General features: G+C 40.0%; 2 protein-coding genes across 2 annotated transcripts; both read right to left on the bottom strand.

Annotated features, from left to right (window-relative positions):
* Nucleotides 1-5,352: 5,352 nt before the first annotated feature.
* On the bottom strand, nt 5,353-6,795 carry LOC4348055 (putative disease resistance protein RGA4). Its single transcript, XM_015758029.1, has one exon. The coding sequence runs from the start codon at nt 6,793-6,795 to the stop codon at nt 5,353-5,355; it is 1,443 nt and encodes a 480-aa protein (XP_015613515.1).
* A 4,534-nt stretch (nt 6,796-11,329) lies between these two features.
* On the bottom strand, nt 11,330-12,798 carry LOC4348053 (disease resistance protein RGA2). The gene has a single exon (XM_026020888.2). The coding sequence runs from the start codon at nt 12,770-12,772 to the stop codon at nt 11,330-11,332; it is 1,443 nt and encodes a 480-aa protein (XP_025876673.1). The 5' UTR covers nt 12,773-12,798.
* Between the last annotated feature and the right edge of the window lie 3,285 nt (nt 12,799-16,083).

The raw sequence follows: 16,083 nt of genomic DNA, 5'->3' as shown, positions 1-16,083 counted from the left end.
TCCTTAATTGACCGGGGACGGTACTAGCCTTTTCCAGATACCACCCAAATCCTTCGTCCGCCCCAGTCGAAAACAATTGTTTAATTTTATTTCTCCTTTCACAAATCATGTCATCAACATCATGGCAATGTGGCGCTCATGTCTCCACATGCCGCATCTCAATTACCTTCCCAAAGGTAATTGCCCAAGCATATAGCATTTGATAAATATGAGTATGCATGATTCTAGAATAGCATTTCTAAGCAATTGTCATAATTGACTAGGGACTCATACGTAAACATGGTTACAAAGATTTAAGGGTAAACAATAATCAAGGCATGGCATAATCACAAGTAGGATGTTCATCATTGCATGCAATTTTATTTATAAACAAAACAATTTCGCAATTGGGATCAACATGTTCAAGGAATAGTGATGACTTGCCTTGCTCAGGATAGTCCTTATTCTTGATATAATTCTTGATCAACCTTCACCTCCTGGAAGTTGCTGACGTTGCCTCACGACTAACCGATACATAAATTCTATAATACGCAAGAAAAACCAATATTCAAATAACAACCAAATATGCACAACAAAATATACTATTCATGTCTGCTAATGGATTCCAATCTCGCTAGGGGCTAAGGTTTCTTAATCTTTCTATTGTCAACGTGGCCTATTTAGGAGTTAACCAACATAACATTTATAGGATACATATATATTTGGCTAATCGGTGGTTTAGTCTATCAAATGGCTATGGAAGGATTATGGCTAGGCATGCATTTATCTACATAGCACGGTTATACACTAGAGGTTCTGTTGCCGGATGGATTTTGGATCGGTCAAATAATTACTGTGAATCATTTGTATTATTATTTTATTAATGGAGGCTTTATTTTAATTATGTACATATTTCACTTGTCAAAATAAATTATAAAAGGTTAACAATTACCCCTGCTTTGTATGTTAGAATTGTTTAGGTTAATCATATTATGGTTACGGATTATCCCATCACATAATTTTACAATGAATAATCCAAATTTACAGTTGATCTGTAATTATACGAGGACAAGATGTATTGCTAGTATTTATCTAATATTCATGTTTGTCTTATACTCCCTCTAAATTAATATATGCAACAAGCAAATTAATACGATACCATATATCTATAATGGGATGTACAATATACGTGTGCACAATATTGAATCATTTATTTGAATAGTTTCTATTTACTGCTTGGTTAACTAAGGGTTGCTCACCTCTCCTAATATATGCTATTATATGGGATATGTCGTTGATTAATTTCATATAGGTGATTTAATCACACTAGCTCTGTTATTATTTGCCATAAACAAGCTTAGGACCGATCTATGTGTATCTATATTTTACTTACCTAATAATTATAAGGCTAACTCTATTTAAATAACTAATAAGTCGAATGCGACAGTCGATTCCTTTTTATTAACTTTACTATCTGCGAACTACGGCAAACCCAATTTCGATTTAAACTATTTTGCGGGTATAATTATTTCGTTGTCAATAATTTACTCTCCCCGAGCATTGTATATAATAGGTTAGAAATTTCTATTACAAGCTAAATATTGGACGAAATCCTAGAAATATTATACAATTTAATTTAGTCTATGACTAAACGATTAAATATAATACACGGCTAAGATTCCTAGAAATTAAATCCGAATTTCTATCGTGAATCAATTACTTATAGAGATTACCCAAAATAATCTATAATAGTCTATAAGAATTCATCTAATTGTTTAGTTCTTAAATAATTGATCCTATAATTAAATGCTAGTATTCTAGGTATTTAAATAGCAAGAATTCATCTAGCTATATTGTCATTAAGCCTATGATTGAATTCTAATATTTTTAAATATTTTAAAATTCCCCCAAAATTTTTCCTTTCCTTTCTCTCCCTCTTTCTTTTCTTTTCTTTTCTCTTTTCCCTTTTCCTTTCTTTTTTCTTTCTCTCCCTTTTTCCTCTCCTCTCTTTCCTTTTCTCTCTCTCCCCCTTTTTCTTTCTTTTCTCTCTGTCGGCCTCTCTTCTCCTCTCCCTCTCTCTCTCGGCTCTCTCTCCCACCCGAGCGGCGGCGGCAGTGGACGCGAGGGGGAAGGAGGACGGCTTACCGGCGGCGGCAGCGGCGACGACGGCGGCGGCGACGGTGGCGCACGGCGGCGCAAGAACGGCGACGGTGGCGCACGGCAGCACGGGAACGGCGGCGCGGCGGCACGAGAGCGGCGGCGCGGCGGCACGGGAACGGCGGCGCGGTGGTACGAGAGTGGCAGCGCAGTGGAGAGGGAAGAGGGGAGGAAGGGTGAGATGGGGTGGGGGAAAATTGAGAGAGGGGGGGTATTTGTAGAGAGGGGAGAAGGAGAGGGGAGGGGCGGCGGCGTAATGGCGGCGCTCGGGGCGGGACGATGGCGACGCGCGGGCGGCGACGCGATGGCGGCGCGGGGCTCGGAGCGGCGATGCGACGGGCGGCGGTGCGGGGCTCGAGACGGGCGACGTGACGGGTGGCGTGGGGCTCGACGCGGCGATGGTGACGGCGCGCGGCGATGGGACGGCGACGCGGCGGGTGGCGAGCGAGCGGCGTGACAGGCGAGGCGACGCGACGCGCACGGCGTCACGGGGCTCGGCGCGATGGAACGGGCGGCGCGGCAGTGGCGCAGGGCGACGGCGAGGGGACGGCCGCGCGGCGGGGCGCAGGCGCGAGGGGACGGGCGCGCGGCGGCTCAAGGCGCGAGGCCGACGGCGACGCGACGGTGACGGCGCGCGCGACGGGCGGGCGATGACGGGGCGGCAGCGGTGGCGCGCGGCACGAGGCGGGATGCGACGGTGACGGCGACAGCGCGGCAGCGGCGGCACGGGGCGCAAGGCGACGCGACGGGTGGCAGCGGCGACGCGACAGCGGGCGGCGCGGCGCGGGGTGCGATGACGCGACAACAACGGCGACGACGACGCGGCAGCAACGGCGATGGCGCGCGGTGGTACGAGGCGCGAGGCGCGACGGCGACGGCCGAGCGGCGCGCGGCGCGGCAGGTGACAGCGGCAGCGCGCGGCGCGGGGCGGCGACAGAGAGAGGGGAAAAGAGGAGGGCTGGGTTAGGGGACCACATCGAACACCTTAGGCGCAATGAACAGTGACTTTTCCTATTTATCCCGATTTTAGTGTATTTTCCATATAAATTTGATTCCACAATTCCTAATTTTACATATATGCATTTTACTCAATATTTGTGTTATCTTAACTAATGAATTCACCCTAGATTAATATTACCCATATTTATTTATTTATCGCACAAATGAATTCTTTTTAGATTAATTTGAGTTATTGGCCCTAAGGTGAACTTATATATTTTTGAAGACTTTGGGGTACTATTAAATTTAATATAACGACTTGTCATGATTAATACATTAGCAGATTGGTCAAGTTTAGTTGTATAGCAATATATTTTACACGGATAGGTTCAATCTATTTATTCTATAAATAGTAAATTGAGACTCGGCACAATATTTATCTAATTGTTTAATTAAACACTCACATATTCTTATTTATGTATAAAGCCTAATTTATTTATATGACCATTATTTTATATGAGTGATTTTCATGCTATGAGGAGCTTGATAAGGTGTTTCAAATATTAATTATATATATTCTAGTGAGATGCTCTATTATAGATGGGGCCATTGATGTGATCATCATTTCATGTGTACTTATATTTCATGGCACGCATCACATGGTTCAAGTATTTAATATTTGATCCATAAATTAAATTGGTAATTAACCTTCCCTTTGTCTGGCTTTGTTTTCTCGTGCGTAAATATTTATGGGGTTCATAATAAATATCTTATTATTATAATTATTACTTAGCTGTATAACTTTAGTTTAATTTTCCATTGTGACAATTTATAGTTTGGCAAGTAAAAGCAACCATAACATCCAGCATGATGCAAAAAGTTTTAAAAAGTTCGAAATTTTAGTGATTTTTATTGTTAGGAATTTTCAGGATGTTACACCCTCCCCCCTTCTCTCCTCCAGCGCGATGCGGTGATCGAGAGGTAGTGGCCAGCCCAGGTAGTGGTGGCTGAAGTGGAGGCTGGCGAGCCAGCGGTGAGGTGGCAATGGAGGCGGTAGTGGTGGTGGTGGTGGAGGAGGCTTGCCGACCCTCTCTCTCCTGGGGGCCCTCCCTCCTCCTCTCGGCCGCTCTCCCCCTTCCCCTCCAGATCTAGTGAGGCGGTGGTGGAGAAGACCTATGCAGGCGAGGTGGCGGCCGATGCGGAGGCTGGCACAACAAGGTGGCGGCGGGGTGGAATTGAAGCTCCCGAGGTGGAGGCCAGGGCCGCCTAGATCTCCCCGCCCCCAGCAGTGCGTTGGGTGGCTGTCGGCGCAGAGCGAAAGACGGCATGGCGAGGTGGCAGCGCAGTCGCCGGATCGGCTCCATCGGTGTTTTTTTTATTTTTTTAAATACTATAGGTGCCGGTTGTGGGTGAATAACTGGCATCTCTATAGGTGCTGGTTGTCTGTGAGTATTAGTGCCGATCAATATATAGGTGCAGGTTGTATTTTTTTTCTTATGTCGAGAACACCTCGCCTGAGGGGGTTGGGCGGGTGGGTGTAGAAGAGTTGTTGAAAGGGAGGAGAGTAATAAATAATTATTTTGGTGGATTAATGTTTAGATCCTATATTGTAGGGAAATGGTCTAAAATGTTAAACATGCCTGATGTCAATTTAATATTACACGACATTAAGAATAGTAGGACAACCTACCAATTAGTACTAACTACTACGTCGGTTCTCTCTTATTAGTTAGCTAGAATCTGTGCAATCAAGTTTTAATTTACAAAGTTCGACCACATAGCTACAATTAGCATTTGTCCATCTATAGGTAAGCTATGCATCAGTATCGTACCACTGGATACCAATTGATGCCATGTTAAAATCATTGCAACGTCTGGATGGATTTATCCAACAACAATATATACTCCAACATGCATGTAAATTATTGAATGATATCTCCGTACCATAATCCGTTAGACATGATCTTCAAACAATATATATGTGCTAATCTCAAAATCATATTCATTTCATGTAAACACGACACATAAAGGATCTCATATTAATAGCATATACTCATTGATCAATAATAATGATATCTATCTCAGAAAATGGAGTACCATGTACTTTATTCACGAATTCACATAGTATATGATATGATAATTTCTATGATTACTTCAAGGGCGTATCACTAACCAACACTTTCTTTGATTATAAATAGAAATACAACTATATTATTTTGTTTGGTTACCTTTAAGAAAGCTATACATTGCCACAATAAAATGTTGCTACCATGTTATTTATGTATTTTTTTGACGCTTCTTGTGAAGTGAGTCCGCATGCTGAAAATTCTTCTCATCATCACAATACAAAACAATGTTTACAAACCTTCTATAAGGGGGTATCCGTGATTCCCATGCGACTAACTCAAAGTCCTCCTTTGGTACAACAATGGAGTCAGCTATCAGGTCACTGAACATCACCTTGGTTAACCTCCTCTTCGACCCATAGCCTTCACAATGAGGAGGCATAAGACGAAGTGGAGAGGATGACGATGCAAGTTTGGTTATATCTATAAGATGTTCTTTCTCCAAAAGAAGCTTAGGGTGTTCACTGAACTCTGAGAAATTTTTCAGCACCGTATTTCTATATTTTTTTAAGACATGGAGCCATAAGTGAACATTTTGATTCTTTCTGAAAATATCTGCGAACACGTTTGCTGTGATGAATGAGCCACCGAGCAATACTGTTAGCTCATTTGCTATAGATACCAATTGAGGATGCTCCTCTGGGTTAGTGCTTCCAAATGCGAGTACCTTGAAGAGGTAACTATACTCCTCATGTGACAAACTATTTAGATGAATTGGCCGTACTGTTCCAAACCTTGATATCTTCTCAATCCTACTTACAATTATAATCTTGCTTCCTCTGCCCATATTTGTGCACGATGCATAAAATTTCTTCCAATTGTCATCATCCGTATCTGCTGTAAACTCAACCACAACCAAATCCCTCCTTTCAGTGAAAGTTTCACACTCCATTTTCATGATATTTTCACCATTCAAGTGCAAGATTGACGAGAAGTGTGATCGAACTATCTCATTGTTGCATACGTGCGCAACTAGAGTTCTCTTACCGACTCTACTAGGGCCAATGATCGGGAGAACAGTTGGAGCAAAAGGTGGAAGATTCTCTTGCAGTAAGATATTGATGACTTGCTGCTTTTCCACTTGCCGGCCAAACATGAAGTTATCAAAGTAAAGATACGTGTCGTAGGGTCTAGGAGACATGCGTTCACATCCACCAAGAAGATAGACAAACTCTGTCATACTAGAAACAATTGTTTCTAAACTATCCAGTGTGCTTTTTAGCTGATCATGTCTAATGGTAGAGCTTTGTGAAGTACGGAAAGGATTAACATAACATGTAGGGGCTGAAATAGTATTGGCACTGCTAACCTGCTCTTCAGGTCTTGACTTGCAAAGGATGCTATTCTTGATGATGTCTAGGACATGGTAGCCTTGGTACATGGCATCTACAATCTTCTTGAACTGAAGTAGCATCTTGGAGTTAGTGATGTGCCGCCCCTCAGCCTCCTCGACAATCATGTGAACTTTGAGCAAGAGATTCTGAAGCCTTTCCATCTTTCTTTCAAGATTTTCCTGGCTCTCATACTTCTTGATCAAGAAGGATATAAATCGATTAACAACATCACCTGCAATAGCCGATACAACCACCTCCATCACAGGCCTTTTTTTTCACTTTTTATTCACCTCTTGTTTGTTGTTGTTGTTGTTGTTGTTGTGTGTGTGTGTGAGAGAGAGAGAGAGAGAAAGAGAGAGAGAGAGAGAGAGAGAGAGAGAGCACGAGAAGGAGATCCAAGTTCTTACTGAATTCTTGCAATCAGTTCGTTTAATATGAACAAGATATTTTACTTCATGGGGTTTATGCTATATTGCAGTTAAGTGGACATAAAAAAGTCTGCCTACCTAGTCAAGATGGCTAGAGTGGTTACTCCGGTGGCCAGCACAATGAAAGAGACATTTGGTTCTTTCATGAAATTTAGGAGAAATTCTGTCTATTGTGATGGCCCTTTCATAGAAGACAGATTGAAAGCAGACACATGACCACCTGTCCACCATAATATTTTTCCTTTTAAAAAAAGAAATATTCACTCTTTTGCTCTTTCAGTAGACATCCACATAAGACATATTCCGTGACAAGTGACCTTCACAAATGCTTTCAGATCTGCTATTAGTTGATAAAACTATTTATGATGTAAAACTACAACCAAGTGTGGAATAAGATATGGAAGTATGAATGATGTTTCATAGATTGGTGGACACACAATCATGTCACAAAGCCTAGTCTGCTTTGGTGGGAAGACTGTAGGCTTTGTTTTTTTTCACGTCGCATGCTCAAATAGTGAGAACGCCAATGTATGTATTCTTGGCCATTTTGTTTTCTTGTGAAGGTTTTCAACAGCAAATTCTACAAACTACAAGCAAATTTGTCAAGATACCTAATGATGATTTTGAATTCAAAAGAATTTATGCCCTGAATATGTCAGAAGTAAAATAGAGGTATTAAACCCCATCATCTCAGATGGTCTGAAATATGCTTTGAAGCTCATGACTAGTTAGGAGAAATAATTCCATATGCTAACCTTCTATATTTGATGATTTACAGGAGATGGAAGCCTATTGGTTCATGAGCGGTAGGATCTTCTGAGTTGATAAATACTGCATATATTGATCACAGTAGATTTACTCTGTGTGCAGTCTTCTGTATGGTAATTTCTCATCAAAATTTTCTTGACTTTGTCGTACTCTTGATAAAAATAGAGAAAAACTGACAAGTCAATAGCCAGGTTGGCTACAACTTCAGATAAAAGATGTCATGCCCAGAAATCCACTAGTAATTTCTGAACTAATTTATATATAAAATCCTTGTCCAGGAATCAACCGAGGTATACAAACTGACAATTTAATATACAGATTTATCAAAATAACTAAAGCAATAAATACTTATATAAGAGGCACTTAGTCCTCACCACGAAGAAAACTGCAGTGGAAAATAAATTCTAGCGAAACTTCAGCTCCACTCTCACAGGTAGCTCAACCGGGGTATAAACCAAACGTCTTCTCCTTCACAACTTTTCTTCAATTGAGGTTTGATTGATTATTGCAAGATGAGTACATGGAATACTCCGCAAGCCACACAACAAATATGCAAGTGCACAAGATAACACAAAGAATGGCATAATATATGCCTCATTTGCAAAAGCAGCATTTAGCAAACATTTAAGAATAGTAAAATAGTAGAGTAATTAATTACCAATATTAAACAACACTGAACAACACACCAATGCTGCACAGGCCAACAACCAAACCCGGTCGTACAGATCAAACCTCCAAACCAGGAGTTAAATTAGTTACCATCACTTATCAGATTATTATTAATGAGTAGTGTTGGACTAATCACGAAAAACATTGTTAGGCCCGCCCATAACCGCGGGCACGGCTATTCGAATAGTTTTACTCTGGCCAAAGATGTACCACTGTATCCACAAGACACAACCCACAACATATCACCATACGCCTCAATACCACCACGGTACCTTGGAAAGGAGCTGTGACAGTACCCCTCGCATAACACAATTCACAACAGTGCACCGTTCCTGGATCATAATCACCCCCTTATAAAACAATGCATTGATTCCCTAGCGACCCCTGTGGGCTTATATCTGCCACTTCTCAGTTTGGTGTCCCGCAAAGAACCATGCTATGCAAAAGGTAAAGCCCTTGCCCACGCTGGCTTGTGGTTGACACGGTTAATGTTTCACAACCGAAACTCGCGAACCGGTCCTTAATTGTCATGAGCACGACCATCAAAACCATGTGCTTACAACCCACCATTATCAAGTTTTAATTGACATATTAATTAATTAACCAATCATGATCATCCATTGTGAGCTACCATTAAATATCCATCATTAAGCAATAGTGAAACATTAGTTATCCCAATAGTGTGCTAATGTTTGTAAACATGGCTAAGCAATTATACTAATATATAATTGAACTATTATATAAGTCCAACTAGTCAAATTATAACCCAAGGTATCAAAGAATAGGGTAATCAATGCAAATTGGCCATAGCAAAGATTAGGCTCACACCACCCAGCAACATTCAAAAATAAATGCACATTTAAAATAAATAGAAATTTAAATATAGGATCAACATGCTCAAAGGAATTGTGTTTAGAATCTGTATGACTTGCCTTGCAATAATCGGCCTTCAATTAGCCTTCTGGAATACTTCCGATGCACTCACGAACCTTTGAAACGACGAAAACGACAAGCTAACACACAAAACTAGGAAAACACTAAGAAACTCCAAATAAACCGTATATATAAAGTAAACAAACATGTAGATCCAAATAAACCGTATATATAAAGTAAACAAACATGTAGACCATGCTTTTAGATGAATTTAGAGACTTGAACGGCCTCATTCCGACTTCATATGAATTAATTACGAATTTTATAAGATTTAATTGCAATTAAACCTATTAAAGAAAACACTACGTCCCGCCTCTCCCAAGCCGGGCCCGCTTACATCTGGTAGCTTTCATAGATCATAGACTGCCCTCACAGACCAAGACATATCTTTTCTGCACACTTTGTCCTCACTCGTGTGCACTCAGGAAGAAGTTTCCGATTGGTCACCCATCCCGAAATTGCTCTAGGCCAAGCATGCTTAACCTCAGAGTTCTTTCGAGATCGGCTTCTGGAAAAGAAGTTGCAACTTGTTGATATGGGTATTCAATTAATCCTATTAAGCCCTGGGCCGGGATGTCTTCCAAATTAATTAAACAATTTCAAATAATTTATAACTGAGATAAAAGATTAAAAGCATCCTCCAAAAATAGATTAGATCATATTTGGTAGATGATATATATTAAAAAGGAATAATATGTCACTAAAAAGATGAGAGGATTTATATTGATTTTGGACGGCTGAAATTAATCTTGACTGAGAGTTTTGAGTTGGCTGCCACGCGAGTGGAAAGGGTGAGGTGGCGGCTTAGGTGGCAGGGGCATGGACACACACGTGGCATGTCACGACATCACCGGCGGCAATGGCGAACGGCGGCGCTCCGGCGAAAGGCGACAGCACCGGGAGAGAGAGAGAGAGAGAGAGAGAGAGAGAGAGAGAGGAGGCAACGGTGCTTACCCCGGTGTGAACGACGATGAACAGCGGTGGAAGATGGCCGGCGGCGATCTTGAAGAGACGGCGACCTTAGGTGGACGATGACGATGACGGCGACCTCAGGTCTACACAAGGATGTGTGGGAATGCACACGAATTAATCTAGGAATCAACTCATGGTCATGGTCTCATGGAAGATAATGCTAAAAATAAGAAAATAGATGAGCAGGAGGGTAAGTTGGAGACAATGGAAAGTAAAAAAAGAAGGGCATTAACTCCTTCATTTTGGTTTAACAACAATCTTATATCAGGCTGACTGCAGTGGCATGAAGGGTATATAAATTGAGGCTCAGTGGCGCCATTAATTTTAATGCATGTGGTTGTGGAAAGGGATGAGTAATAGAATATTATTTTTTGAGAGAACTATAATAAATAATTATTTTAGTGGCCTAATGTTTAGAGCCTGTATTGTCTCAACTGTTAGACATACCTTATGCCAATTTAACATTGCATCAGTCAAGGCATTAAGAATGGTAGGCCACGCTATCAATATATTGATACTAAGTTGGTTCTCTCTTATTTATCAGCTAGAATCTGTGCAATGAAGTTTTACAAACTTTGATCATATACATTTTATAGCTATGTAGCATTTGCCAATCCATAAGTAAGGTACGACATATATATATTGACAACTAAAATGATCTCAAGTTCAATAATTCTGCATCTGCACCTTACCACTTGAGACCAACTGATTCCCCGTACAATCATTTCAATATCTATGGATGGATCTATCCAACAGAAATAATCTATGAGAATAGTTTATCCAGACCATAATCTATGAGACATGATCGTCAACAATATATAAATATGAGGAAATGGAGTAGCACTTTATTCACAAATTCACAATGTATATGATACAATAGTCTCTATGATATATTACTTCGATGGCATATCACTAACTGATACCTTCATTAATTATCAAATAGAAATACAACTATATTATTATACTATTTTGTTTGACTCTCCTTTAGAAAGCTATTGGTTGCTTGATTTCATTTGCTATCATGTTATTTATCTAATTTTTGACGCTTTTTGTGAGGTACTTCTGTATGATGAAAATTCATCTCATCATCATAGTTTGAAACAATGTTGACAAACTTTCTATAAGGGGGTATCCGCGATTCCCATGTGACTAACTCAAAGTTCTCCTTTGGTATAACAACAGAGTCAGCTATGAAGTCACTGAACATCACCTTGGTTAAGCTCCTCTTTGACTGATTGTCTTCACAATTAGGAGGCATGAGGTGAAGTGGAGAGGATGACGATGCAAGTTTGGTTATATCTATATGATGTTCTTTGTCCAAAAGAAGCTTGGGGTGTTCTTTGAACTCTGAGAAATTTTTCCGAATCATTTTTCTGTATTTTTTCAAGACATGGAGCCATAAGTGAACATGATTCTTTCTGAATATATCCGCAAACACATTCACTGCGACGAATGAGCCACCGAGCAACACTGACAGCTCATTTGCTATAGACACCATTTGAGGATGCTCCTCTGGGTTAGTGCTTCCAAATGCGAGAACCTTGAAGAGGTAGCTATACTCCTCATGTGACAAACTGTTAAGATGAATTGGCCTTACGGTTCCGAACCTTGATATCCTCTCAATCCTACTTACAACTATAATCTTGCTTCCTCTTCCCATATGTGTGCATGATGCATAAAACTTCTTCCAATTCTCATCATCTGTATCTGCTGTGAACTGTACCACAACCAAATCCCTCTTTTTACTAAAACTTTCACACTCCATTTTCCTAATGTTTTCACCATTCAAGTGCAAGATTGATGAGAAATGTGATCGGACCATCTCATTGTTGCACACATATGCAACTAGAGTTCTCTTACCAACTCTAGTAGGGCCGATGATTGGGAGAACAGTTGGAGAAAAATGCAGAAGATTCTCTTGCAGTAAGATATTGATAACTTGCTGCTTTTCCATTTGACGACCAAACATGAAGTTATCAAAGTAAAGATATGTGTCATAAGGTTTGGGAGACATGCGTTCACATCCACCAAGAAGAAAGACAAACTCTGTGATACTAGAAGCAATTGTTTCTAAACTATCCAATGTGTTTTGAAGCTGATCATGTCTAATGGCAGCGTTCTGTGAAGTACGAAAAGGATTAACATAACATGTAGTGGTTGACAAAATATTGGAGCTGCTAACCTCCTCTTCATGTCTTGAGCCGCAAAGGGTCCTATGCTTGATAATATCCATGACATGGTAGCCTTGGTACATGGCCTTTACAATCTTCTTGAACTGAAGTAGCATCTTGGAGTTGGTGATGTATCGCCCCTCAGCCTCCTCGACGATCATGTGAACTTTGAGCAAGAGATTCTGCAGCCTTTCCATCTTTGTTTCAAGATTTTGTTGGCTCCCACACTTCTTCATCAAGAAGGATATGAATCGGTTAACAAAGTCACTAGCAATTGCTGATACAATAGCCTCCATCACAGGCCAAGAGAGAGAAACAGAGAAGCCGAGAAGGAGAGATCCAGGATCTTACTCAACTCTTGCAATCAGTCTGCTTATTAGGAAGAAGATATTAGGATGATGCAGTATGCTATTGCAGTCAAATGGGCATTAAAAAAGTGTTCCTACCTAGTCGTGATGGTTAGCGTGGTTACTCTGGTGCCCAGCACAATGAAAGAGACATTTGGTTCTTTCATGAAATTTAGGAGATACATGACCACCTGTCCACCAAAACATTTTTCCTTTGAAACAGAAAAAAAATGATCTCCATAAATTTGTAAAGAGCATCTTTAGAAAGGAGCAAGCCCCCAATTTTGACATTTTACAAGAAAACCACTTTGATTGAACCAGATAAATTTGTCATTGATTTATAGAAAGCTATAATATATTGTTTTGTAATGAGATTTTCTCACCTTTACCATTTCTTTAGGAGAATTGAGGGAGTAAACACATAAAAAATATTATGGGCTACATTGGACATCAAAAGTTTAAAGTTAGCATTAAACAAACATCCATGTGGTAGTATTGAAGTTGTCAAAGATTTGGTGGGGTGAAAATTGCCTCCCGGCCCTATGACACATAAAATGGTTTGACTTTTTAAAGATGCGTCCTATAAGAAACGGATACTGACAATCATGATAACTGGGCAAAACAAAACTACCTCACTCAGCCAATTCATCTTGTCAGACCTTTAACCATCTACTAGGGAATGTACCATTGTCCCAGGCTAGCTGCAAGAAACAGAACCGTGGATGTGCATATTGTTAGAAAAAACAGAGCAAGGGACGTTGCCAAGCGATTTCCACAATTTTTATTGCGTCATTAACTGTACTCTTCTTTTTTAGTGGTTTGATACTTTGATAGGACACACAAGTAGTAGTCAAAATTAATGGCACACTTTCATATTAAAAATATAGATTGTTTCAAACATACTAGCAGTCAAAATTTAGAAAGGTCAATGCCAGGACCTCAAGTTTTATTTATTTATTTTTAAGCTGAGGTAGCATAAGGATGTGTTTCCTGATTCTCGTTCTTTGGTAGAATACCAGATGCAAATGTCATGTCTATAAACATAATCTTGGGCAATTCACTTGGTGAGGAGGCTTAAAAAAAATAACTCGACCGACGGGGAAAGACCGCACCCACGGCATGTTTGGCTTATAAATAGACCGTGATGCATGTTAACACTGTAGAATCTATTTGACCACAACCTTCAACTTTTCCATGTTTAGTTCATGTACTTCTCTGCTACAACTGAAGGTTTTTGTTCTTTCAGTACTCATCCACATACAGAGATATTCTGTGACAAGTGACCTTCCCAAGTGCAGCACTGCTTTCAGATCTGCTACTAAAAGTGAAGGTAGCTGTCTGTAGTTCTGAATCGACAAGCAGAATTAATCTGGAAAAAACTGATTGTCTCTAGTTTTATAATTTCAATGCAAAACTATATATGACCAAGTGTGTGGATTAAGATATGCAATTGTGAATATAAAACTATGATGCCATATAGTGGCGGATCTAGAAAAATGATTCATTGGTGTCATAATGTGTCTATCGGTGTCATAGCATACCAACTATACTTAGACTATAGTGTTATAATTATGGATAAGTAGACTATAGTGTTATAATATATGGATAAGTAGTTTAACCATAGATTTTGCCGAAAGTCGTTGGTGTCACCTGACACCAATGCTAACACTGTAGGTCCGCCGCTGATGCCATATATAGTGGGCACAACCATGTAACAAAGCCTAGTCTGCTTTGGTGGGAAGACTGTAGGCTTTGTTTTTTTCACGTGGCCTGTTCGAATAGTGAGAACGCCAATGTATATATTTTGGGCCATTTTGTTTTCTGGTGAAGGTTTTCAAGTGCAAATTCTACAAACTGCAAGCAAATTTGTGTAGCTATCTTGCAATGATTTTGAATTCAAATAATTATTCCTTGTATCTGACAGAAGTAAAATAGAGGTATAAACCCCATGATTTCAGATGGACTGAAATATGCTTTGAAGCTCATGACTAGTTAGGAGACAAGTAATTCCATCTGCTAACCTTCTATTTTTGATGATTTGCAGGAGATGGCAGCCTATTGGCTCATGAGCCGTAGGATCCTCTGAGTTGATAAATACTGCATATATTGATCACAGTAGATTTACTCTGTTTGCAGTCTTCTCTATGGTAATTTGTCATCATAATTTTCTTGACTTTGTCATACACTTGTTGATAAAAATAGAGAAAAACCGATAAGTCATTAGCCAGGTGTGCTGCAACTACAGATAAAAGAGCCAACTCCATCTATCTCAAATTCCTAATCTTTCCTTGTTTGTGTTTTGAGTAAATATAATAGATAAGCTATTGGAAGAAATTACAACAAGTAAGGCAAAATAGAACAACATTTTACCCATATCATATACTGAGAGTGAGTGAAATAGAACAGGGGTAACATAAATCCCGTGGCTGGTTCGGAGCTAAACAACACAAGCCAAGCACAATTCAAAATCATAGCCAACCACCAAAGAAGCCAACATGGCAGAGTAGAACTAGCTAGGAACCCTTCCTAGCATTCCATCCAATAACTCTAGCTCCTTTAGCTTATAAAGATCAGAGAATATGTTACTTAGAGAAAATCAACACCAAGCTAGAGAGGGAAAGAAGATCAGAGAATATGGCTGCTTGGTGAGCAAATGTGTTAGCGGGAGGTGATGACCCTGCCAATATCTTCTGATCTTCCATAGTCTACACAAGGATGTGTGGAAATGCACACGAATCTAGGAATCAACTCATGGTCATGGAAGATGATGCTAAAAAGAAGAAAGAGATGAGCAGGAGGGTAAGTTGGAGACAATGGAAACGCAAGACAGAAGGGCAGTAATGCCATCTTTTTTGGCTTAACAACAATCTCATATCAGGCTGACTGCAGTGGCATGAAGGGTATATAAATTGAGGCTCAGTGGCATTAAATTTAATGCATGTGGTTGTGGAAAGGGATGAGTAATAGAATATTATTTTTTGAGAGAATGATATTAAATGATTATTTTAGTGGACTAATGTTTAGAGCATATGTTGTCTCAATTATTAAACATGCCTTATGCCAATTTAATATTGCATCGGCCAAGGTATTAAGAATGGTAGGCCACACTATCAACTGATACTAAGTTGGTTCTCTCTTATTTGTCAGCTAGCTAGAATCTGTGCAATCAAGTTTTACAAAGTTTGATCATACCTTTTATAGCTATGTAGCATTTGTCAATCCATAAGTATGTTACTACATATATTGACAACTAAAATGAT

The sequence above is a fragment of the Oryza sativa genome, chromosome 10 (assembly GCF_034140825.1).
Source record: "Oryza sativa Japonica Group chromosome 10, ASM3414082v1".
NCBI classification, from domain to species: domain Eukaryota; kingdom Viridiplantae; phylum Streptophyta; class Magnoliopsida; order Poales; family Poaceae; genus Oryza; species Oryza sativa.
This window is presented reverse-complemented; position numbering and strand designations above follow the sequence as displayed.

Excerpts from the sequence above, each read along its gene's own strand:
- LOC4348055 (XM_015758029.1), bottom strand. The coding sequence starts at position 6,795 with ATGGAGGTGGTTGTATCGGCTATTGCAGGTGATGTTGTTAATCGATTT.
- LOC4348053 (XM_026020888.2), bottom strand. The coding sequence starts at position 12,772 with ATGGAGGCTATTGTATCAGCAATTGCTAGTGACTTTGTTAACCGATTC.